The following is a 23575-nucleotide window of genomic DNA, read 5'->3' on the forward strand; positions in this document are numbered from 1 at the left end:
ATGTTTCGCAACCCTCTTTCCTCCATCCCAATGCATCCTTCTGTCGGTAGACGATAGACGGTTGGGAATCAGCTGGGAGCGACTTGACTGGCTAAGTAGTAAATCTGCTTAAGTTTCATAGCTATCTAGTACTTAATTACTACATAATAATACTAATGGATAGTAATTTAGCGAGTTAATGGTTCGGGATAACATTTGGCCGTCCCTTAGGATCCTTACAGGATGATGATGATGATGAATATTTTCAATCTAGGCCGACTCTGACAGTTTTTTTTTTTTTTTTTTTTTCGATTATTTTAAGGTATTAACAGAGAAAACTAGAAAAGCTGTGTGTTAGCCGAGCGTGCGCAGAGTTGAACTTCTCAACTCAACAATGATAGAAATAATGAAATCATGTTAAGATTGGTATGACTGTCAAAAAAAAAAGAACATGAGAAAGCAAATAAAGTAGTATAAATATCACAACTATATATTCATAGTTTCCGCCGGACAATAATAATTACTTTGATGATGTGACACTGAAGGAAAACACTAATATAATTAATAAATGAGGCCTGGTCGGAAAAGACAAAGGGCTGGCCGGACTATGACTGTGAGAGGGCGACAAATTCTTGCTGTCTTTGATTGGGAGATGAGAAGGTATGGGTGGTTTATGGAAATGGCATAAACAACGCGTTCATCATCGTCCTTGTCAACCTAAGGTATAGTGATCAACGATGTAGTTTTAAGCATATGAGCTCATGCTTGCAATCCTCGGACGTCAATTCAACATTTCACTTCTCCTGAGTCTATTGGTCGGATACTGCCACATTCTTTCCATTCAGCCTTTTGGCGAATCCTCTACCAAGATTAACTTGTGCAATGTATCTTATTAGTACAAAATGAATGAATATCTTTGCGCGTCTGCCTTCTTTTTTTTTGAGCCAGTTTAAGAACCTTCCTTCCCCAGAGTCACAATTAACAAGAGTTTTGGACCTCAGATTCTGTTTTATTGTCAATTGGCGTCTGACTTCGGGTAGCATTCCTTTTGTTTCTTCCCCAGGGAAACGAAACTTCTACCCAGCTAATCCTCATTCGTTGTTTGTCAGCAGATTAGCAATCGCAAGCAAATCGTTCGACTCACGTGAACATTTTTTTATTAAAAACAAAAAAACAAAGAAATTAAAAGGTCAAATATATTTGCATTTCCCTTTCCGCCGCCTTGGAGGCCCTTTTCTCCTTCAAGTATAAAGGCCTCCAACTTCTTAAGGCCGGGTAAAATTAAAAAATAAAAAATAAAAAAAATCGGCTACCAGGGTAAATTCATCTTTGTTTATGGTGGACAAAAGATCTTTTGTTTATTGTGGACGAAATCTTGACGTTGGAAGTTGAATAAAGAAGAGCTCGACGAAACGGGCCTTAACAATTCCAACCAGACGGACTGCGTCCATCGAGACAAATAGAATTTTACGGGCTTTTCTCTTTTCAATTCAGCCCGCAACACATTAAAAGGTTCATGTCCAGGTGTCGGCGCAGGGTTAACTCTGAATCCTGAGAAAGCCTTTGCTTGTGGCCCAATAAAATGCTGACCAAAGTCGCTTTAAATTTATAGGTTCAAATTTTAATTATCAAAATGTCCAGAAATGTCTTGATTGCTCTTCAAAATTTTCCTTTTTCTCATTTATCAACTAGCGCGTACCACTTTTGACAAAAAAAAAAAAAAAAAAAAAAAACTAGCGCGTGCCACCATAGCATAGCCAGAGCATGCATGCCAATTACAATCGACCAACTTGCACATATGCCGCCCGAACCAAAACAAAACAAAAAAAAGAAACCCGCACGCACATTGCTGGGGTTAGGCAAAATCAAGTGACAGATGCGATAGAGAGGGAAGAAACGGGAAGGTCCAAAAAACTCACTACTGTATTCTTTGACGGTAATGCTGTGTATATAAAACCTAACGAAAGGGTTATGAGATGTGCTACTGGCTACTGCTATATCATTACAACCAAAATCCAAAACTTATAAATATCAAGATATATAGCTCAGATCTTTCAAAAAAAAAAAGAAGAAGAAGAAGAAGATATATAGCTCAGCAATTACTCATCTTTTACCCTTTTTCTATCAGAAACTACTCCTCTTTGCCCTTTTTCTCGGGCCCCATATTGGCTGATGCGCTGCACCCTTCTTCAGGTAAGGACCCTTCACCGTCACCGGGAGCATGCGATGGTAGCAAGTGATGGCTCACGCTTGCAACCCCATCCTGCCTCATATACACGTCCAAGGGAATGCTCGCTGCGTCTATGAGGGTGGCCAAGTTGATTCCAGCTGCTGCCTCGGCTAGCATGTCTTCTTCCCTACTGGGGTGGCAGTTTAGGTCTAATTGTCCCTTATTGCTCTCTCCTGCCTCCATCAAGCTCCCATTCTGGCTTCTTTCAGCATCTGAATGATTTGTCAGCAGCAATGCGTGCTCAGCTGCCCCTTCCATTTCTGACATATCTAGAGGAGGAGTTTCTTCATCCTTTCCCTGGAGAAGTTCAGCTTCTCGGTCTGACTGGCGCTTTTTCTTTCGCATCATGAGTGTTTTGAAGCGCCTTTTCACAGTCAGGCAAACATTACACTTGCACGAAGTTGGGTGTTTGCCCTTTCCACTTGGGGGCTGAATGCAGACAATGCAACTGCATCCAGGACGATGGCGAGGATGTTTGGTAGTGGCTCCAACTGACATCTCAGTCAAATCCCCCATGTTGTCCCCTAAAACAGCAGCAGTAGCCAATGCATCTAAGCCAGAAGGCTCATAGTCTTCAGCTACCTTGGTTTCTACTATTCTTCTCCTCTTAAAATCTGTCAGCAAATGAAAGACAGAAAAATTCCCAGAAGTTAACTCTCATTTATGGGGATAGACATTTAGCATTTGATATCATTATTCAGAAACAAATTCTATCATCCAAAGAAAAACGCAGAATAAGAGCAAAGCGACTACAACAGAAGGGAAATTTTCAATTCTTTCATTCACACTGTTAATGGACATGGAAATTTCTGTAAATCCTGGTCAAATGATAATATGTTCTTTTTCTATGGACGAATATCAGAATATAGAGGAAGGTTGATGAAGTATTTAAGTGCCACCTTGTTTCTACTCCAGAACATTCCCCGATTTCTATGAGCACAAGTACCCGATGTGAAGCAGCAGATGGAGCAGAAAATCAGGGTGAAAAATGTGCACGGATCTACTGTTTAGTATGACTCAAAATGTAAGAAGAGTATATATAAACCCACCACTCATGTGTCAAACTCTTGAGATCATTCAAAGCACCATCTAAGATGGAATTCCTATCTAGATATTCAATCCGTTTTATCAAACCAAGACACGTACTATGCAGAAGAAAATTGAAATTCCTACTCTAATTGAACCAGATATATCCAAAAAAGTATGCAACTTATACACATTTTGGACTGCTGGCATACATTAATATAAGGAATACTACTAGGAACCAAATAAATGTAGTAGATTACCATCTCTGCGGCGGTATGTTAGTGGTGGTGGTGGTGGTTGTAGAGAGAGAATTATTGAGAGCAAAAGATGACGAGGAGAAGGAGAGGTAGGAGTTTGAGGGGAAAAATAAAATAGTTGCACAAGAACTTAAGAGGCAGAAGGTAACAGAGAAAGAAGTTTATAGAATGCATACATTCATATTGTGTTTCTAGTAATAAGTTCAATTGTTTTATACTACAGCCATGAGAGGATATTGAATATTGTAAGTAAAAACTCAATTTGGTATACCAAAAGAGTATCTCACTAGCATACAAATCTCATAAAAGTTTTCATAAACCTAGAAGTATATTACATTATGATTGATTTTCACAACTCATTAAAAAAAAAAAAGGCAAAATTTGTAATGGATTCATACCCTTGCTGGCTATATTGAGAGCTTCCAGTTCCCTTGGATTGATATCATCAGGAGCAGAACATGAGCTTCAGGGAGAAATTCAAAGACATGAAGGTTAGAACTTTTATCATTCCCTTCAAATAGAAACAAAGGAACTTAATGCCTAAACTCCCCCGAATAGTAGCATTATTGGGGCTGTGGAAGTGGGTATGTGTGAGGTGATTGGGTAGTAAATCTCTACTTACCGACTAAAAAGTAAATAGATGAACCTTAGCAGCAACAGTTGCAGATATTTTGCTTTGTGTGGAAGAATGAACACTTTAGCAAAATATTTATCGCGGAGAAGTGTTTTTATCAAAAAACAAAGCACAAACTAACCTGTTTGAGACCCAAGCATTGTCTGGACATGTCCATCTTGCAGGAACAAGAACATGCATGGGCAGCCTGCGCCATTTCGAGCAATTGTCACATTGAGCCCACTGTTCCTGCTGCCTGAATAATCATTTTCCGCATTTCAGGAATAGATGCATTGCAATATAAATAAAATAATAACGCCATACAGAAAATCAGAACGATATTGGATTCTGTGATGCTTAGTGAAAACAGTCTCAGTGCTGTGATCAGAGGAAAAACTGAAAAAAACTCGTTGAATTATCAGCTTCAGTAGAGGCTTTAACTTTTAGAAATCAAAGTAACTAATTTAATGTGGTCAACATGCTTTTTGACATCTTGAAAAGACATTTTTGCTGTCCAAATTCCTTGTTTATTGGCCAAGAACTTAAAAGTATACAAGAATGATGGAGCCGATATGTGCTTAACAAATTGCCTTACCCTAGCAAAGATTAAAAATACCACCTTTTCAGAAGGTTGCATGGAAGAGAGAAGAGTAATAATTAGGAACTCAATCCAATAAATTGTAAGCGATTCCAAATATATAGCTAGGTAGAGAAGGCATCCAACAAGTCTTGAATACATCTAGATCATAATTTCTATCAGACTTCTAGAATCAGAGAAGCTTTCTTGGCTAAGAGTTTCTATCAAGAGAAATACATCTAAAATTTGTAAAACCATTAAGCAGTGCATGTCATAACCCAAAAAGCAACACTATAGTGCAAAATATAGCTGTATACCAAAACATTTTGTACAGATAAAAAGATATCCTTACCCAGATGGTTGAACAGTAAATATAGTCCTCTTCCCAAATATCGGTGGTTCCTGCTAAAGTGAAAACATTGGAAGTATGTTGATGAAATGCAGGAGGATTGAAGTTTAAATGCCTTGATACGTCCAAGGCAGTTAAGAAAGAGAAGCACAATGAATAATATTACAGAATAGAGAATTTTAAAAGTGAACTTAAATCATCTGGCCTAAATAAATAAGTACATGAATGAAGAATACTCACATCATATTCCTCAAATTCACAGTCCTCAATCTTGATAATTGTTGGGCTGTTTGTAGGTGGGCGTAGAAGCTCTTGCGCTTCTTCCCACGTAACTCTAAGTTCCATGGCATCATCACTGTGCATGAGAAGCCTCTTGTTCTTTAACCCAATATTTCGTGCCTTCTTTTTTTCTGGGATCAAGATATTCCGTTGTGAGGAATCTTCATGTATCTGACCTCCATTGTTGCCATTTTCAGAAATCTAAAATAGCCATGTTAATAAAATAACTGATATGGTCAGAAATCACAAGAAAGTGAGCAAGCAGCATTCTGAACTAATGCAAACAAGAAAAGGGTAAGGACTTACAGCAAGCATGTTATCACTAGCACCTAAATACGAAGTTTCACCAGGAGAACCACCATTAGGAAGGCCAGATGGCTGTGGATCCTGTGTCTACAGAAGTACATGTTACTTGTAAAACTGAAAGCAAAATTTAAAAGAGGTTTCAAACAGAGAAGAGCCTATAAAACTTGACCTGCGTCTCAACATTGGTTGTTGACTTCCGGAAACCCATGACAAGTTGTCCACCAGGGTCTATACGGCTAAATGTCACTATGAGTAAAACCAAAAGGGAATAGTCATGACCTTACATGAACTAACAAAGTTAGTACATAGTTGGCAGTTGACATAATAATTAATTGAGCATTTATTTCATTCCTTGTCATCAAATGCATATTGGCTGACAATGACATGAATACACACCCTTTGACTGGGAAAATGGTCAAATAGTAATACTAAGTTGATTCATTACCATATTATCAATGTTTTAAGTCTTGAAAGACTAAAAATTCCAGAGACCATTTCCAGCCCAGAGATAAGAACTCAAATAGTGGACTCGTACAAGATTCTAGAAATTGGTTTGGCAAAAAGTGGTTGCCCACATGCATTGAGATATTAAACTAGCTTCAAAGGACAAGAGGACCCAAATTTAGATTTAATAAATAGTAACCCAAATTTAGATTTAATAAATAGTAAGCCCTCAAATAAATGAAAAAGAAAATATATAAAATTCCAAATCTGAAGCATATACTAGTCTTGTGAATACCAGTATCGCCAGCTTGCAGTTGCATGTTCTGTATGCAAGGAGTAACCCCCTCCAAGACATACATTCTGCTGTTATTATTGGGCCAAAATCTGAACTGGAATGTCCACTCTTTACCCTTCACATCCTGTATCCTTATCGGCAGACCTTCTGATTGATTAATAGGAGGGAAGTATGCCTGATTTCAATATGCAATAGCTTCATGACTAAAGGGCCAGAGAAGAAAATTGGATAAATGGAAGTCATAAGGTAAAACACTCTATGCTTAAAGGTCTCAACTGAATCAACAGCTCACCTCAGCACATGCCTTGGGAAGAACCAGACGACCAATCCGGCCAGCATCACTAGCACTGAGAACTTTCTCAAACAACGGTACAACAGTGGATTTCAAACTTCAACAGAAGAGTTAAAGTAAAACTACATGTCGCATGCATAATAGCAAGATAATAAGGAAGCTATCATCATTTTTACTTTCACTTCATAGAGGTGCTAATCGATTTCAGAGAGGAAAAACAGTGCATTAAATTAAAAGAAAAAGGATACTCCCCAGATATCTGCTGCAATTCTTGGTCTGTGATCCTGGGCCAATAGCGAGGAAGCAACTGACTGCGACCTCGCCCTTCAGCAGGAGGCCTGGCAATGCGTGTTTGAGAACCCATTCCTTTAGTGTTCTCAGAGCCTACACTGGAGCCAGGTTTGGGGGGTTTGGGCAGAATCTGGCGTGCCCTTTGTCCTTGCTGGGCGGTAGAAACTCTGTTCTGTTCGCTTCCTTCAACAATCCCTTCAGAAATGGGCAGGGCTGAGCCTGAAGCACTTAGAGCGTTGCTCAATGAGAAATTTACAGATGGCTGAGCTAGAGATTCAGCCATGTCTTTAAACCCTTGATTTTGTCTACTGATCTCTGGTTTGACAAACATGGATGATCCAACAGATTGGGGGGTGAAATTGGGGGAGCTTGTGTTGACTTGCTCAAAAGGAAGCGCGGTTCCTTCACCTTTCTTCTGCCCAAGAGATGCATTAGTTCCAACTCTATGAGGCTTAAACATTTTTTTGGAACCATTTACTTCCACATTATTGCAGAGTTGGAGCAGACTGTCGAAACTTCTATGACCTATTGTACCATTGGGAATTTCATCTCCGAGGATCTATAAAACAAACAGTAGAAGCATCCACAAGTCAAAACATATATAAGAAAAACTTTCGCCTGCTTTCTCACTAAACTTTCTCATAGAAAGACTTTAAATGTATAGACAATAAAAGCTCACAGAGAGTAACCAAGCATCAGAAAAATTTATGCAAAAGAACAAAACTAAAATGAGACAAATCCACCTGAGGGAGAGAAAGATCAGCATTCTTTTTTAAGAGATTAAAAACATTGGGTCTACCTTGTCCTCACATATAATCATGCATGTTCAAATAAAATAAAAATCGCAACTCACCTATCATGATGGTTCAAAAAATGCCATTTTTGTAAGTCAAAATGGAGAAGCTTGTTCGAAAAATGCATGTTCAAACAAAATCATGCATGTTGATGCATGGAGAAGCTTAACTGACTGATACTTCTGATAACTTAGTACAACTGTTTTAGTCTCCTATGTTTTAGTGACCACAACTAGATAAGGATGAATTAAAAGACGTTTTTTGCATCTTGTCATGGTTACTACGTAGAAATGCTAAATACATTGCAAATCATTGGAAGGATGATAACTATCCAATTGTCATCAGGTTTTGCAAGTGAGTGAAAGAGTGAAAACTTGAAGATGGCATGTATTAAGCTTGCCTTTATCATGAAGGCATTTTAGAATAACTCGAAGTACAACAGAAGCAATTACTCTACCCAGGTTGTTTTCAGCAGATTCATCAGATGATGAATTACCTTAACCGTTCTCAATGAAGGAGTATCCATTTGCTTGACACACGTTATACAACCCACACCTCCGAAATCCAAGAACTCATGCAACATTTTTGAAGCGACACACCCACAATGGATTCGCTGCACATTACTGTCTTCTTAGCTAACAGTACTCAAGAAAAAACGAAGAAGAAGACGAAATAAGGGCAATAGACAGTTGTATCACCTTTCTGCATATTTTGCATTCCCTCCAACCATCCTCATCCAGGTGGAATTTCTCACAGAAAACTAGATTTTCATAAGCAGTTCTGCAGAGCGTGTGTCAGGCAAGCCACCACAACAACAACAACGTCGTTGTTAGTCCTCAATCAATAATTTAAGACAACACATAACATTCTAGATGGATCAAACAAGTCGTGGACAAAATACCAAAGAAACTGAAAATTCTAATTTTTACTTAAGATTGGAAGTATACGAGTTTTAGCAAAGACACCACAGAGCCAAGAAGCAATCCCTTTTGCCCTCATTTCTTCTGCGTAAGATTGTATACTTTTTATTTCATGAAAGACAAAATTAATGCCGAATTAATAACCAAGATAATGGATAGTCATCGCATTAATCTCATTCGGACTTGTATTCTTTGACCTATGCCAACTGAAAAAACCTAGTACCAGCTAGTGTAATTCGGCCCTCAGAACAAAAAACACGGGTGATTTAATTGGAGAAAAAAAGGCTTATTGGACGCCCAACTTTTACGTGTATGCATGCAAGAAATCTATGCCAATTATTAACCCCTGTACGGAAAAATCGTTTTTTGACATGAGCACGGCTGCATGAATGCCAATCTCACCAACACTCTTAATACAAATGGCAGTTGTAATTTTTGCATAATACATCTCCCAAGCCACATTGACAACATTTTGAAAAATAAAATTTAAAAAGAAAATAAGAAAGAAGTAATTAATGAGAATTTCGGATGTGTATCCCGGAAAAAATTGGAATGCGGAAAAATTGGCGAATAATAGGAAATCGAAGATATAGGGGAAAACATATCTAAAATGCCATCAAAACAGAGAATTAAGCGGCGGGGAGTTATTTTAGGGATCCCATAATCAGCATCCCCAAACTGCCCCTAAGAGAACAAAATCAAATCAAAAAAATTTTGAGAGATACAGGCGAAAATTGAAATCAAGAATTTACCAAGAAAAGGGATAGAATTGGGAATCAAGAAAAGATTTTTTTTTTTTTTTTTACCCGCAGCTGGAGCAGAGCGTGGCGAATCCACCCGATTTCAATCCCCAACCTTGCTTCCACTCAGGCGACGTCGTTAAACGGCACGCCTCGTTCATGCAAATCTTGGACCCCATCTTTTTCTCTCCGCCCAAATGCTACGAATCAAAAATCCTACATCCCATGTACGAGGAACCAAAATCCTCGTCAAAAACAGAATTCAGACAGTCCAACACAACCTAATAAACACACGAGGAAAACATTTTGACCCAGATCAAACACACGCAAAAGAAATCAACGACCAAAACAACCAAAACCAATACACCTCACCTAGTTTAAATAAATAAAATGCCACGTCCACATGTGACACTCGAAATTGAGCAGCTGAAAAACAACCCCAAGTAATTCGACCCAAAAAATCATGAACTAAATCTAAAATAAGAGAAGAAGGAAACTGGGTTGCGAGTCAAACATGGGTGGGATGAAAGAGGTGGAATGAGATGGGTAACGGCGGATGCAGCGGTGGAGATGGATTGTTTGGATGAGGTAGCTAAGGGGGAATTCTACGAAATCAACAATAATATTATGTATGTTGGCATAGCAGCAGAGATCATATATATATAGAGAGAGAGAGAGAGAGAGAGAGAGAGAGGGACAGAGAAGGGGGTGGGCGGGGTAGAGAGAAGAGAGAGAAAGCGTGTATGCATGCAAATGCAAAGGAAAACAGATGCACAAAATGCATGCACGACACTTGAAGCCACCGCGACCTCCTCTCTCTCTCTCTCTATCTCTAGTCTCTTTCTTGTATGTATCTAACACCTTAGCCAAATAGCACCTCACAGCCCCCAACCATTTTTTCTTAAATTTTGGCCCCAACTAAAGTTTGGACTTTGGGACTAGTGTCTTTAGTCATGGGTATCTTCCCTTTTTTTTATTTAATCTTTTTTCTATCTTGCTTCTGGCTTGCGGGTTTAGTTGTTTATTAGGACAGTAAAACTATCTGACTTTTTTTAAGTTAGCGGAGGCTGGAAACGATGAAATGAGAAAACTACCAGTACAGTAAAGCTAAAGCAGCAGCAGCAGCTGCAGTAGTTTTTGGCGAAGGTTTTATTTAGCTACTAGAAGAATCCCACGAGGATGAGGGGAATTTGGAGTTTGAGGAATTTAAAGTTAAAAGTGGGTCATGTGAGAGGAGATGTCAAATTAGCGCCACCCAACCCCAAGTACCACACGTACGTACTACAAATACTACTACTACTAGTACCAAATTGTAGTGGAAGGAAGCGGTTAGTGTTAGATACTACTCGACTTCCTAGATTTCATTTCACAGTTCACAACTGCTGTCTTCTTCACTTGTTTGCTAACTGTACACTTACACAAGTCAAAGCTTTTAGGATATCCCCTGCTGTTACTATTACATATGGTGCTACTTATCCAGATTTTTCTCTTCCCTTTTCTCGCCAAAACTCTCTTTTTTCCTTCTGCTTCCTCTTCGTTTTTTTTACAATCTGGCACTTCATGTCAAAATATAGTATAGTAGAAATTTTTATATGTGGATAATATCCACATACGTCTACGTTTTAGATAAATTAATAAGTTACACGCGTAAATGAGACGTGAGCCATGAGATTTTTTTTTTTTTTTTTTGGTGGCATTGGTTAAATTACTGGGTTTTATCTCTCTCTCTATTTGCTCTTCTCAGAACAGTTAATATTCTTTAGCTTATCGTACGTTACATTTTTCTTAAACAACATGCATGCGTACAAATTTTTTACGTCTTAGAGTATAGCATAAAGGATATCAAAATTCCCCCCTCTTTGCGGCAGCGTATGTCGTATATCAATGGTGATATATATATATAGACACACACAGTGCCATATATGCTCCTTACCGCAAAGTTGTCAAATTTATTGTGCCTTTAACTGACTCCCAAAAAATTAATGGAAAATATTTTCTCCAAGTCCTGTCCAGGGAGGATCCTAACCAGCTACCAAGTCAATGCATTAAATAGAAAAGATAGTGTAATAGCTAGCAATCCTACATATGCCACGTACTTTATCTTTATGAAAATTATTGCACCAAACGTGACATCATATCATGCATTTCCTCCCTACCAAAAACAAAACAAAAAAGACCTCATCTGCATGTTCATACTTGCTTACCAACAACCGTATACGTACGCTAATATCAGAATTGTATAATTTCTTATTATTACATAAAAATTAGGTCATAGAATATGCTTTTAAACGTCGAAAAAAGCAGAAGAGGAACAACGTCAACATGGACTTATAACCCGTTTTAATAAATTCAAAATCCGGGCATCATTAGTTCGTATTGCTATTTGTTAAGTCAACCTTATTGACTCGAAAATAAACGATCAAAAAAGTATTATATAATTTTCTGGGCCTTTTTTCCCTTGCTTTCTGGTGAAATTATAATGTAAGTGTATGCTGTCTGAAATCAAGCTGACGGCCTTCCCATGTGGATGGATCGATGTATGTGTGTGTATGTATATATCCACCTGTTCACACGCATATATATATATATATATATATATATATATATATATATATATATATATATATATATGTTTCAATTTGCAATAATTTTGGACTTTTGGGACAAAGACGATAAAGTAAATAAGCCTACAACCAGTGGATTGCTTGCGGGCATATTTTAGTTTTTACGTTAAATTAACCAGCAGTGAGAATTTAGAAGCCTGCGTTTTGCACGAACGACGCCTTTCAACCATATTAACCGAATCTTAGCCGGCCCCAAGCCCCGAGGATTTGGCTTCAAAATACGTACGAATACATTCCCCAACCTTTTGTAATACATTAGTGCTAATTAATTAACTAGGTAATTATTAAGTGACGAGGCTAACAATTAACTCCCACAACGTCAATAGTCTGAGCTTGATTCTTCTTCTATCAAGAAAAGCGTTTATTCAATTTCTAGCTAGTGGACGAATCGAAATTAAGATTTTTTTATGCAAAAAAAAAAAAAAAAAAAAAAAAAAGTTTTCCAGACTGACTACTTTCATTATCTACCTCAAATTCAGAACTTCCAATTCCTACTTCATGAACATGAGAAAAGAAAACAGAAGGACATCGAGTGCAAATCCTCCAAAATTTCTACCTTCATCCCCAAAGATAGTAGTGTTAAGAAATTAAGGCAGACTTACAAGTTTGTAATAATAATATCAACAACTAATCCTTCGTTGACAAAAAGAGAAAAAAAACCCATGGCCTACTATTCACCACAACTTGATCTCCAACAAAATCAAAAAAAAAAAAAATTAGAAGAAAAAGGGAAGCATACAACAGTCAATACTGGACTCTAATGGACGAAACCCGTGGTCCTCCATTTCTGGGCCTACATCGACTTGAGCATATATCTGTAGAAACCATATCAACGGCAACTCGTATTTGGGAAGAACGTCGCGGATTGATAACCATATATCATAGAGAACCATACATATAATAGGTCATCTTGAATGAGTAGATAATTAGTCAGATTGTGCTGCATTTCCCGTGTATGCCTCTAATGATGTGACAGATAAAATTTATTAGTGCTTGGCATATATGTGTCAATGCAACATTACCGCTCTGGCTCGCCGCTGCTTATAAGCTTGAACATGGCTGATGAGGCTCATCTTCTTCTTCTTCTTCTTCTTTTTTTGTGATTTTCTTGACCTTGCATATATCAACAATGGCCCAGAAAACCAAGGCAAGCACACTAGTATCCGAAATGGCATCAGATTCCTGCAGCAGGTTTGCTATGTTAATTGATTAGCTTGAATAACTACAGATTTCCTGGTTCAGCTACAATAAAACTCGCTTTTCATCAAGAACTATCACATTATGTATCCCATTTTTCACGCTAGAGAGAACCTCCTAATTCTGCGACGTTCATTTGGTTTCTCTTTCATTAATAATGGATATGACCAGGAGGACTAGCTAGCGTGTAAATATAAGCAACAAACTATCCCCCTATCTGCGTATCTCTTTCAATTCCTAATATGTCGTTAATTACCTCAATACAAACCAAAGGCAGAAGACCACCTCATTAGAAAGAATGTTTAACCTGGAAGAAGAGACTACTATTTTCATTAGATCTAACCCTGTTCACAAACCAAATGAGCAATTATAAAATGCTAAGTTTTTTTGTTTATTTCAGACAAAACGAGTCAGATTTCCATATCCAGCCAAAAAAAAAAAAAAAAAGTAACGGCGCGACAGGTCAGAATAGCAATATTTATGAATTAAGCATAACTTTGGCGTAAAATTAGGGTATACGTGTATGAACTTTTTAGTTTAGATTGTGATGTGTAAAAATCGAACACAAAAAGGTTCTCGCTGAATTGTCGTCCCCAATCAAGCGAATACAAACTGACTCACAAGATGTAATCAATCCTACATAGTCTCCTACATAAAGCGTAAACAATTAAATATAAGGTTTACAAGTCATATACTTTCATTATGAGCACTGAGGTCTGTATTAAAATCTTTCGGGTACCTTCTCCTCAAGATATACATGCATGCGTTTAAATCTTCTTATTTCAATTCTATTTTTTAAATTTCATTCCTCTCATGCTAAAAAAAGTATACATGCATGCCAATTTTTTTATACATAAACACATCTGATCAAAGTATGTATCCCAAAATTTCTTTTTCTAAAGTTTTGCGATATAACTAAGGTGGGAGAATTTAATTAACTCTTCGATCAAGTTAATTGAATTGGTTGGACAATATACAAATAGTATGATCCCTTTTTTTTTATACTGAAAGCTAATTATTATGTATTTCAAATCATAATTATTAAACCCGACCCGGAGGGAAATCCGACGAAAGAGGTGGGGTGAAGGGGTTTCTGGTTCAACCAGTGGGTGAGTGGTTCAACCGATGGGTCACTAAATATATTTAAATGTTATGTTTCGTAATTGTTGATATAGTTAAAACTATAATAAATTATGTCATGGTAAATGCTCAATTAGTCTAATTTATTATAGTATCATTAATTATTATAAGAATTAACAAAACCTAAATTCAATTAGTAATCCATCAAATTTCAAGTATAAAATTTTATCTAAATATAATTATCTAGTTTATTTATGAATTTTAAATGCAAAAGATTATTAGGAACGATATTTGCCTTTAGAAAGAATTGTGTGATATGTTATTTTTTAAATTCATTTCATAATTTATAGAGTTTCGGGAGTAATAAAATTTATTAAAAGATTTCAAATAAATTTTGTTTTGAAAAAATATAATAAGAATAAAAGTCTAATATATAAATAAAAAAAGACTCAATAATCAACAAATGAGTTGTTAGTGTAGCAGTTGTTGCGTTTCCTTAAATACAAGAGGTCACAGGTTCGAAGCGTCATCGGCTCGGTTCACCGGATTGACCGGTCGAATGATCGGATCGGGCCGAGTTTAATAACTATGCTTCAGATACAAAATTTAAAGTCAACTTGTACCTAAATTTCATCTCTTATATATATATATATCTATATATATACATTTAAGGGATAATTTCAGAAACCTCCCCTGAGGTTTCTGACATTTACACTTACCTCTCCTGTGATTAGAACAATTACACTGACCTCCCCTGAGGTTACTAATCCTTTACAAATTCAGTCCAAATGATTAAAATATTATTTTAGAGAATGAAATTAGAATTTTGTACCTGATTTGTCCTTTGTACCACATGTCCAATGAATGACAAAGTATTACAAATTAATTAACAATTAATAAACTTTAACGAGCGTAGTTTATAGACAAATACGTATTGCCTATTTAAAGTACCAGCTCTTTACATATATTTTACTTTCAAACATTTACTTTATCACAAATATTTATTCTCAAATACAGATTTGTATTTACTCTCAAATATTTAATTTTTGTTAAATACAAAACCTACCAGTTTTTCTTCCGTAGAAATATTAATATAACATTTTTTCAATTTTATTTACAAATATTTATGTATTTAACATAAATTAAATGATTCAGAATAAAATACTCATAAAGAGCTAATACTTTACTCATGTAATGGATGAAAGCCATAAAAAATTAACATTTTATGCGTATTTGCCTATAAATGGCCTCATAAAATATTAATTTTTTATGACTTTCATCCATTACATGAGTAAAGTATTGGCTCTTTATGGATATTTTATCCTGAATCATTTAATTTATGTTAAATACATAAATATTTATAACTAAAATTGAAAAAGTGTTATATTAATATTTCTACGGAAGAAAAACTGGTAGGTTTTGTGTTTAACAAAAATTAAATATTTGAGAGTAAATACAAATCTGTATTTGAGAATAAATATTTGTAATAAAGTAAATATTTGAAAGTAAAATACCCGTAAAGAGTTGATACTTTAAATATGTAATACGTATTTGCCTATAAACTACGCTTCTTAAAGTTTATTAATTGTTAATTAATTTGTAACACTTTATCATTCATTGGACATGTAACACAAAGCACAAATCAGGTACAAAATTCTAATTTCACTCTCTAAAATAATATTTTAATTATTTGGACTGAATTTGTAAAGGATTAGTAACCTCAAGGGAGGTCAGTGTAATTGTTTAAACCACAGGGGAGGTAAGTGTAAATGTCAGAAACCTCAGGGGAGGTTTCTGAAATTATCCCTACATTTAAATGCACACCTAGATTTCCCTTTTCTTTTTTTTTCCAATTTCTCTTTGGTTAAACATGTAGATCGGGGCCGGGCTGCAGAATGAAATGATAGACCAAGATTTGATGGAGGCTTTTGCAGAAAGATAATGCATCAAAAGATTCTGGGCTCTGAGTGGCGATACGTTTACCAATTTCCTATGGACCAGCAAATTAGACAGGGAACGCCAAGTTCGCCAGCCTCTATATGCCCCCCCTTCTTTATCGACTGCCCTTCTTTCAGCTGCCGCCCTTATGATTATGGGGCAGGCATCTTGCTCGGTGACTTACAGGTCAACGATTAGATTGACAAGTGCCTGCCTGCCTGGTTAATTGTTTAAGCATTTTGCAATTGTTAAATATTTTCTGCAGAAAGTTAAAAAGGATTCCTTTTTTCTTCAATTCTTTATCGAATGATCATGTCTTCTAAGGTTCATTCAGATTATTGTTGCCCAAGTTGTGAAACTTCTTTTAAGTCCAGCAAAGAAATTTTAAGTCCCAATTTGTAAAACCTGACAAGTACCAATTCAATGCACTTGAGATTAGGGGCATTTGCTTTTTCGGATTGGTGAAGATAGGGGGGCGCCTCCAATTTTAAAACAAACAGGGTTAACAACAAATTGTCCACTAGAAAATTACTACATGTTCTTACTTTGCTCTCTTCTTGTCGAATTAAATCAATTTGCTCCATGGAAAATTGAGTTTCTTTTTTTCCTTCGATTCTATTAAATCAAGAGGATTTCGTAATGTAACATGTTTATGTTGAAGGAAAAGGACAAATATTCGATTAATTAATCAATAATGAGAGTAATTGTTCGTGTGGACAAATACACCTTAAACTTCACGTGTGTGTTTGTGTGCATATATATATTTTTGTCCTAGTTCACAATTTGCTGTGGGTGTATTTGGTCTTTCTACATGTGCGAAAAAACACTTGTTTGCCCAATTGATTGAGCTCGTTGAAATTCCAAAGTGCACTTGACTTTTGTTCGTAACATGTCATGCATCACAAGACTTATATTAGATTTGATGTTGCATTTGTGGATTGCTTCCCATTTAACAATGAGGTAAGGATGTTAGATGTTGTTTGAGAGTACATTTTCAAATTTTGAATCGACGAAAATTTCGTTGGTCTCATAGACACGACGACATGAAAAAAAAAATTTTAAAAAAAAAAACAGCGAGAGAGCACCAAATTTGCAAGGAAAGATAAAATTCAGCAGTAAAACAGCTAGATTTCTGAATAGATAATTGCCTAGATATCCTCAGTAAAACAGCTAGATTTCTGCATTTTATTGATTGCAGCAAGAATATATCATATACTATTGAGTTTGTGAACTAAAGAGTAAAAGCTCTCTTTACTCTTTGGCACAATTTCCATGTCAACCGTCCTAAAGAACTTCACAAGTTGTAGTATACTATCATCTGTTGAAAATAAAAAGCGTTAGGCCTAGTTTGGATTGCGGTTTTTCGTCGGAAAATTACGTCATTTTCCGTAATCACATTTTCCTATTACCTTTTTTCCTCACATACATCAAATCGCTACAGTAATTTTTCCATGAAAAATCATGAAAAATGCAATCCAAACACAACCTTACATTCTGGAAATGTACGCTTCCACTAAAATAGTAGTGCTTGTTAAACGCTGATATGGATGGATGCACATTAAAGATTACCCACCGAAGAAAAACATGCACATGATATTGGTAGAATAATATATCAACATCTTGCAAATGCGAGTTTTATGCAACCCTTGAAATGTCAATTTGTTATTCATTTAGAGGCTCCATGCAGATTGAAGATATAGTAATAAATATATGCAGGGTTTTTAACAATCCAAAAGCCGCTGATATAATATTGTTGGTTTTCTGCTTGTATTACTTTTTTTTTTTTTTTGCCAGCAAAAATACATTGTATAACCTACTCTGTCCTAATCTAGGGGGAGAGGGAGCTTAAGGAGACTTGTATTAGGAGCTAGTAGGTGTACATATCCAATTAAATTAAGAAAGTGCTATGACACTATTCTTAGATTCTTTTTTTTTACTGTAGGTAAGATTTGAACTCTCACCTACCGTCCAAAGAGGGACTTAAGTCCCTTCCTGGTGGCAACTGAGTGGTTTTTCTGCTAGTATTACGGTTTATTGAATTTTGTTTTTCTTTTGGAACTCTGGGCTGACGTACACTCTGGATTAAGCAGTTGTTCGAATGTTGAGTTGCCACTGTACAAATTTTAGTAGTGTATGTTTCCTTGTTTACAGCTAGCATCTGATGCATTTTCATTCAATAATGTGAAGCGTAAAAAGTCAAGCCTACTATTTACAGGTTTTAGTCACCTTCTTTACTCGTACTGTACGTAGATGCGCATGCTAATTGTACTTGCGGTATCAATAAGACTGTCACGGAGGTATTAGTTTGCACCCATAATTTCACGTGCCACAATTCCGTCTCCTCTGTCATCATCGATTACAAGAGTCATATCAATATACAAATTTTAATGAAAAAATACACGAAGAATTATTACATACAGTCGGATATATATATATATATAAATATGTGTGTGTAAAACGAAGATTCATATATCATAATCGATTGACAGACCTCAAATTATTTTTTTATTTTAAATTTTTACAAATAACAACGCCTATACTATACTTTTAAGGGACAACTGAATTATGTTATGATAGGAATTGGAAAAAAAAGGCTTTGATTGAAGAGGGAAACCCAACTAAATTATATCTCCAATGAAAGGGAAAAATTCAATTAGACGATACAAAGAGTGTAATGATACATTTGCGATCAAATTATTATTATCTCTTTAACAAGTTGGTTAGTGACCCAAAAAATCATACATACCATCTTCTTGTTTCATATCTGCTCAAAATCAACGTGAAAAATTCATATCTCGTTTCAGACTTTTTCTTGCTGCAGGGCTGGTCAGATTCGTACAATCAAGCAAAATTTGCACAAGCAGATTCTCTAATTGCTCTTTCTAACATAAGCATTAGGAATCTTCTAACTTTCTCCCCCTATTCTGAAAATTACGATGCCGTATTAGGCACATATTCGGACATGAATTGATGGTTCAGATCTATTCCACAGTCAACTTGGATTTCTCACTCTCCCATATGGTGACATCTTTTTTCTGCCAAATCAAATATTCAAGCAAGGAAAGTATAATATAATTATCATCTACCGCGTTTGTTCTGAAGGTCAAGAAGATGAATAGCCATACAAATTCGAAGTGATGCGAATTTAATCCCTTTTTTGGGTTCTTTTTTCTTAACAAAAGTTAATAAAAGAAACCAACAAATTCTCTGTTGATTTTGTTTGTTCACGTAATAATAGTCAAGAAAAAAATAAGTAGTAGTACTAAAGTTGACGGGCTTTTTAACGCTGGCTTAGAGAATAATAAAGAATGGAAGAATAGAATACAGTAACATGACCAGTATTACACAGAATCAACCCACGCATGGGCCATGGGGCATGGCATGATGGAGTAGCCTTTTGCCAAAATGAGACAAATTCGTCCTTAATCCTCTACTCCCGTGTGAATGGAAGGGTATGCAGTGCATCTCGAGAACAAAAAAGGCAGGAATCAGTACTGAGCTGGAAGGATCTCTGTCTAAAGATGAAGAGGATATAATGGAAGAGGAAGATATATTACTGCTACCGCGTAGGATAGGAATCAGGAAGGGAGGAAATGCTCTCTACTAAAAAGACTTTGAAAGAGGGACGCGAAAAAAGAAGACTGATGCATTTTCTCTTTGTTTTTCCTCTCTCTCCTCTGTTGCCATGTCTGCAACCTTGTCCCAGAAACCCAAAAAGATCACGTAATATCTGTGACTTGATTTTATCACGATTCCACAAGTTTTTCCCCTCCCTACATATGCATTTGCGTATCGAAAAGAGATTTAGTACCCACATTATTATTGTCTTAATAAGGGGATCCTCTCCTTTCCAGTTTCCCCTATAAGTATTAGTGGCAATTGCCATTCCCCTTTCCCCACCCTCACCATAAGTTAAAATCCTCTGCTCGTCAGTCGGTCGTTTAGCGTTCAGAAGAAGACATATAATTAATGAGTGTCTTGGTCCTCTCACAAGAGCCTTTGTCGGTTGCTTTTTGTTGGGTTCTATAGCTAGCAGCTATGGCATCTTCTTCAAGAGGTCGAGAATCGGATGAGAGACCCCATGTTTTAGCAGTGGACGATAGTTTAGTAGATCGCAGACTCATTGAGAAGCTCCTCACCAGCTCTGCATGCAAAGGTAATGAACCATTCATTTGTTCATTCCTTCCCTTTTTTTTTCCACAGGTTCTCAGGCTTCTTCTTGCTCTCTCTATCTCTCTCTGTATAATTCACTCGCTCAAGCCACTACTCTTTTGAAAAAAAAAAAGAAGATGTTTGGCAAGTGGCAACCAAGCCTAAAAATCTCTTCAAACCTCACAAGTCAAGTCAGTATAGAAACGAGGATGGACAATGGATCGTGGGCGACGTTGTCAGAGTAGTGTTTGTGGTTATCCTTTACTCACCACCCGACCCCGACCCCGACCCCAATGACGGAGCCAAGTAGGGGCAGAGGGGGGCCATGGCCCCCCCTAAGTTTTGAGAATTTTAATTCATAATATGTAAATATGTGTGTAAAATAAAATTGACCCCCCCTAAATTTTTTCAATTTTAGTTTATATTATGAGAGTTGATATATATATATATATATATATATATATATATATATGAATTAGTCATCTTTGAATGAAATTTCAATTTTGGCCCCCCCAAAAAAAAAATCCTGGCTCCGTCACTGCCCGACCCCAACCCCAGCCCCACCAGTTACGCCGCTTAAATGATGCCATAGCTTCGGGAAGATTAGTCCGGGTGGCAGTAGTTAGGCATGGCCACGGTTCCAGAACCAACGGTTCTGGTTCTTCAAAGAGGTAGAACCAGAACCGCACCATATAAGATGGTTCTGGTTCTGGTTCCAGAACCGGCGGTTCTGGTTCTTCAAAAAGGTAGAACCAGAACCGCATAGTTCTGATTTCGATTCCTTATGGTTCCGGTTCTGGTTCTGGTTCCGGTTCCGGTTCCGTATGGTTATATACAATTTTATTTAATTTCTTATCCTTACCAATTTTAATACGAATATAACAATATATTTAAAATTTTAAATAAAATGTAAAAAAATAAATACAAAATAAATATCATATTTTAATTTTATTATTATTCTACAAAGTACGAAATAATAAATAGATAATAGATGAAGAAATTGAGAGTAGTTTAGAGATGGAAGAGAGAAGATTGATTTTGGTGTAGTAGAAAATAAAATTTCAAGTCTTATTTATAGGACAAAATGAAATTAAAAATTTGGAACGTTGTATTGTAACGTTCCAAATTTGTAACGTTGTATTGAAAATTTGGACAAAATTACAACGTTGAATTGTAACGTTGTAAACTTGTAATTCACCCTAACCCCCAATTTGTCAAATTTAGCAGGCAGCCACCTTTCTTGTTTTTTTTCTATCCTTTGCTTTGTTTCTTTCTTCCGTTGAGAGCCTGAGGACCTTTGTGCAAGTCAGGAGGAGCCCCCGAGAGCAAAAATTGAGAGCAAAAATTGTGGTGGCATCATGATGACCTTGGTCATCATGATGCCTCTACTTTTATTATTTTTTATATTAATTATTTTTAAATTTTTTAACGGTTCTGGAACCGGCGGTTCTAGTTCTGGTTCTATTTTTTAGAGAACCAGAACCGGAACCTTTATCCAAGGTTCTACTACGGTTCTGGTTCCACGGTTCTGGTTCCGGTTCTGGTCCGGTTCCAAACGGTTCGGTTCCGGTCCGGTTCCCGGTTCCAAGTGGAACCATGGCCATGCCTAGCAGTAGTACGGTATATCTAACGCTTTTAACAACATCACGCCTTGTGCATGTTTCTAATCTGGCAGAAAATTGTGGGCTTGATTGAGGTGACGGCTTGCGTATCTTTAACCAACCATTTTTGACAAATTGACATCAGTCCTTCCTAATACTCTGCTTGGTTATTTACTGCTCGACATGTCACATGTAGCAGTAATTAATTGTTGGCTGATTTTACTGTAATAGTAGATACTAGTAGTACTAGTAGTGTATGTCGAATGTGACGGGGTGTGATGCTTCCTAACCCCAATTTCTGGAAAGAACAATTTTGTTTTGGTTCACTGAAAAATCCTCCTCAACAAGATCTTCAAGATTCATGCCAACTAATCCTGAAAATCACAACTGATGCAGTTTTATCACATCATCGCCTTCAAATTTGCTGCTGCTACTACTTTTTTTCAAGGGCTGAAAATGGTTTATTGTTGGACATCAAATGAGTTGAGGGCAAGAAGCGAGCTTAAAAAATGCCAATTTCTAGTAGAAAAAAAATATACACTTGTATTTCAAATGCCAATTTCGCACCATGTAGATCGTACAATAATTCTGCGCTGAATTGGTCCCCGGTATTTTATGTGGTAGTTACGACTGCAGAGAACGGGCAAAGGGCTCTCGAGGTCTTAGGCTTGGGAGATGGACAACACGCCAACAACTGTGTAAGTAGAAAACTTGCTTTTAAGTTGATAAATAGGTGAATGAAATCTGCAGCTCTTAATAAGCAAGTTATACGCTTCAATCTTTTCGTCAATGCTACAACTTTTTTTTTTTGGTTGATATGGACTATTACTTTATATTTTTCTAGCTCATTTTTTTCTGATGACTGCAATTGATTGATACATTTTGCAGGTGTCGGAGATAAACTTGATAATTACCGATTACTGCATGCCAGGGATGACAGGGTATGAGCTATTGAAGAAGGTCAAGGTGAGCCATATTTCACTTTATGCATTTTCAAAGCAAGCTCTCGTTTTTATAGATTGGCAAATTCATGACGAATGTCTTAACATGTTTCGTTACTGAACAGGAATCATCCAGACTGAGAGAGATACCAGTTGTCATAGTATCATCTGAGAACGTCCCAACCCGGATTAAGGAGTAATAATCAGGCTGCAAATTCTACTAATTTTAATCTAAGTGGCACATGAGGCAAATTTAATAGCGTTAAAAGTTTATGCTTAGAAAGAAACCCAGAAATATACGTGAAATCAACTCTGACATGCCTCAATTCTTGTTAACTCAAATTAGGTGCTTGGAAGAAGGAGCTCAAGAATTCATGCTAAAGCCTCTCAATCAATCAGATGTAATGAAATTGAGATGTTATATGATGAAATTAAGCCACCCATCCAAAGGACAGCTCTGCATTGGGAGATAAAAGTTAGCAACTCTGAAATGATGGATTTGATAGAAAGAAAGGTATTAGGTAGGCAGAGATTTGTATCAACATCAAACTTGTTATCAGTTGAACGATCCTCTTTTGTATGTTCATATTTTGTTCCATTAATATCTAAAGAAATTTTAATTTAAGAAAATGTTCCAAAGCAATCTCATG

The 23575-nt window shown here is 36.5% G+C and overlaps 2 protein-coding genes across 5 annotated transcripts; one reads left to right on the forward strand and one right to left on the reverse strand.

The window, feature by feature from the left end:
• Positions 1 to 1882: 1882 nt before the first annotated feature.
• On the reverse strand, positions 1883 to 10159 carry LOC113712195 (B3 domain-containing transcription repressor VAL1). Of its 4 annotated transcripts, none has more exons than XM_027235529.2 (14): positions 9765 to 10159; positions 9459 to 9673; positions 8431 to 8512; positions 8229 to 8345; positions 6896 to 7497; positions 6648 to 6744; positions 6356 to 6530; positions 5786 to 5862; positions 5617 to 5697; positions 5272 to 5511; positions 5035 to 5087; positions 4248 to 4361; positions 3891 to 3955; positions 1883 to 2823 (listed from the first exon to the last, which is right to left on the reverse strand). In XM_027235529.2, exons 2-14 carry the CDS (start codon positions 9569 to 9571, stop codon positions 2111 to 2113), a joined length of 2529 nt encoding a protein of 842 aa, XP_027091330.1. In that variant the 5' UTR covers positions 9572 to 9673; positions 9765 to 10159; the 3' UTR covers positions 1883 to 2110. The 4 variants fall into 4 exon arrangements, with proteins under 4 accessions (XP_027091330.1, XP_027091324.1, XP_027091316.1 ...); XM_027235523.2 differs by having other exon boundaries at positions 5035 to 5084; positions 5617 to 5703; positions 9765 to 10158; XM_027235515.2 differs by having other exon boundaries at positions 5617 to 5703; positions 9765 to 10158.
• A 9673-nt stretch (positions 10160 to 19832) lies between these two features.
• Positions 19833 to 23555, forward strand: LOC113712229 (two-component response regulator ARR17-like). The gene is made up of 5 exons (XM_027235559.2): positions 19833 to 20387; positions 22609 to 22682; positions 22873 to 22950; positions 23051 to 23121; positions 23272 to 23555. The coding sequence occupies exons 1-5, from the start codon at positions 20270 to 20272 to the stop codon at positions 23396 to 23398; spliced, it is 468 nt and encodes a 155-aa protein (XP_027091360.1). The 5' UTR covers positions 19833 to 20269; the 3' UTR covers positions 23399 to 23555.
• Positions 23556 to 23575: the final 20 nt, after the last annotated feature.

The sequence above is a fragment of the Coffea arabica genome, chromosome 1e (assembly GCF_036785885.1).
Source record: "Coffea arabica cultivar ET-39 chromosome 1e, Coffea Arabica ET-39 HiFi, whole genome shotgun sequence".
NCBI classification, from domain to species: Eukaryota; Viridiplantae; Streptophyta; class Magnoliopsida; order Gentianales; family Rubiaceae; genus Coffea; species Coffea arabica.

Bases quoted from the DNA above. Each gene is read 5' to 3' on its own strand.
- LOC113712195 (XM_027235515.2), bottom strand. From the start codon at position 9,571: ATGGGGTCCAAGATTTGCATGAACGAGGCGTGCCGTTTAACGACGTCG. The intron at 6,745-6,895 runs GTATCCTTTTTC...CTTCTGTTGAAG, and splicing joins TTGCAGCAGATATCTGGGGA to TTTGAAATCCACTGTTGTAC. The intron at 5,704-5,785 runs GTCAAGTTTTAT...GTACTTCTGTAG, and splicing joins CAACCAATGTTGAGACGCAG to ACACAGGATCCACAGCCATC.
- LOC113712229 (XM_027235559.2), top strand. From the start codon at position 20,270: ATGGCATCTTCTTCAAGAGGTCGAGAATCGGATGAGAGACCCCATGTT. The intron at 20,388-22,608 runs GTAATGAACCAT...TTTATGTGGTAG, and splicing joins CACCAGCTCTGCATGCAAAG to TTACGACTGCAGAGAACGGG. The intron at 23,122-23,271 runs GTAATAATCAGG...AACTCAAATTAG, and splicing joins GTCCCAACCCGGATTAAGGA to GTGCTTGGAAGAAGGAGCTC.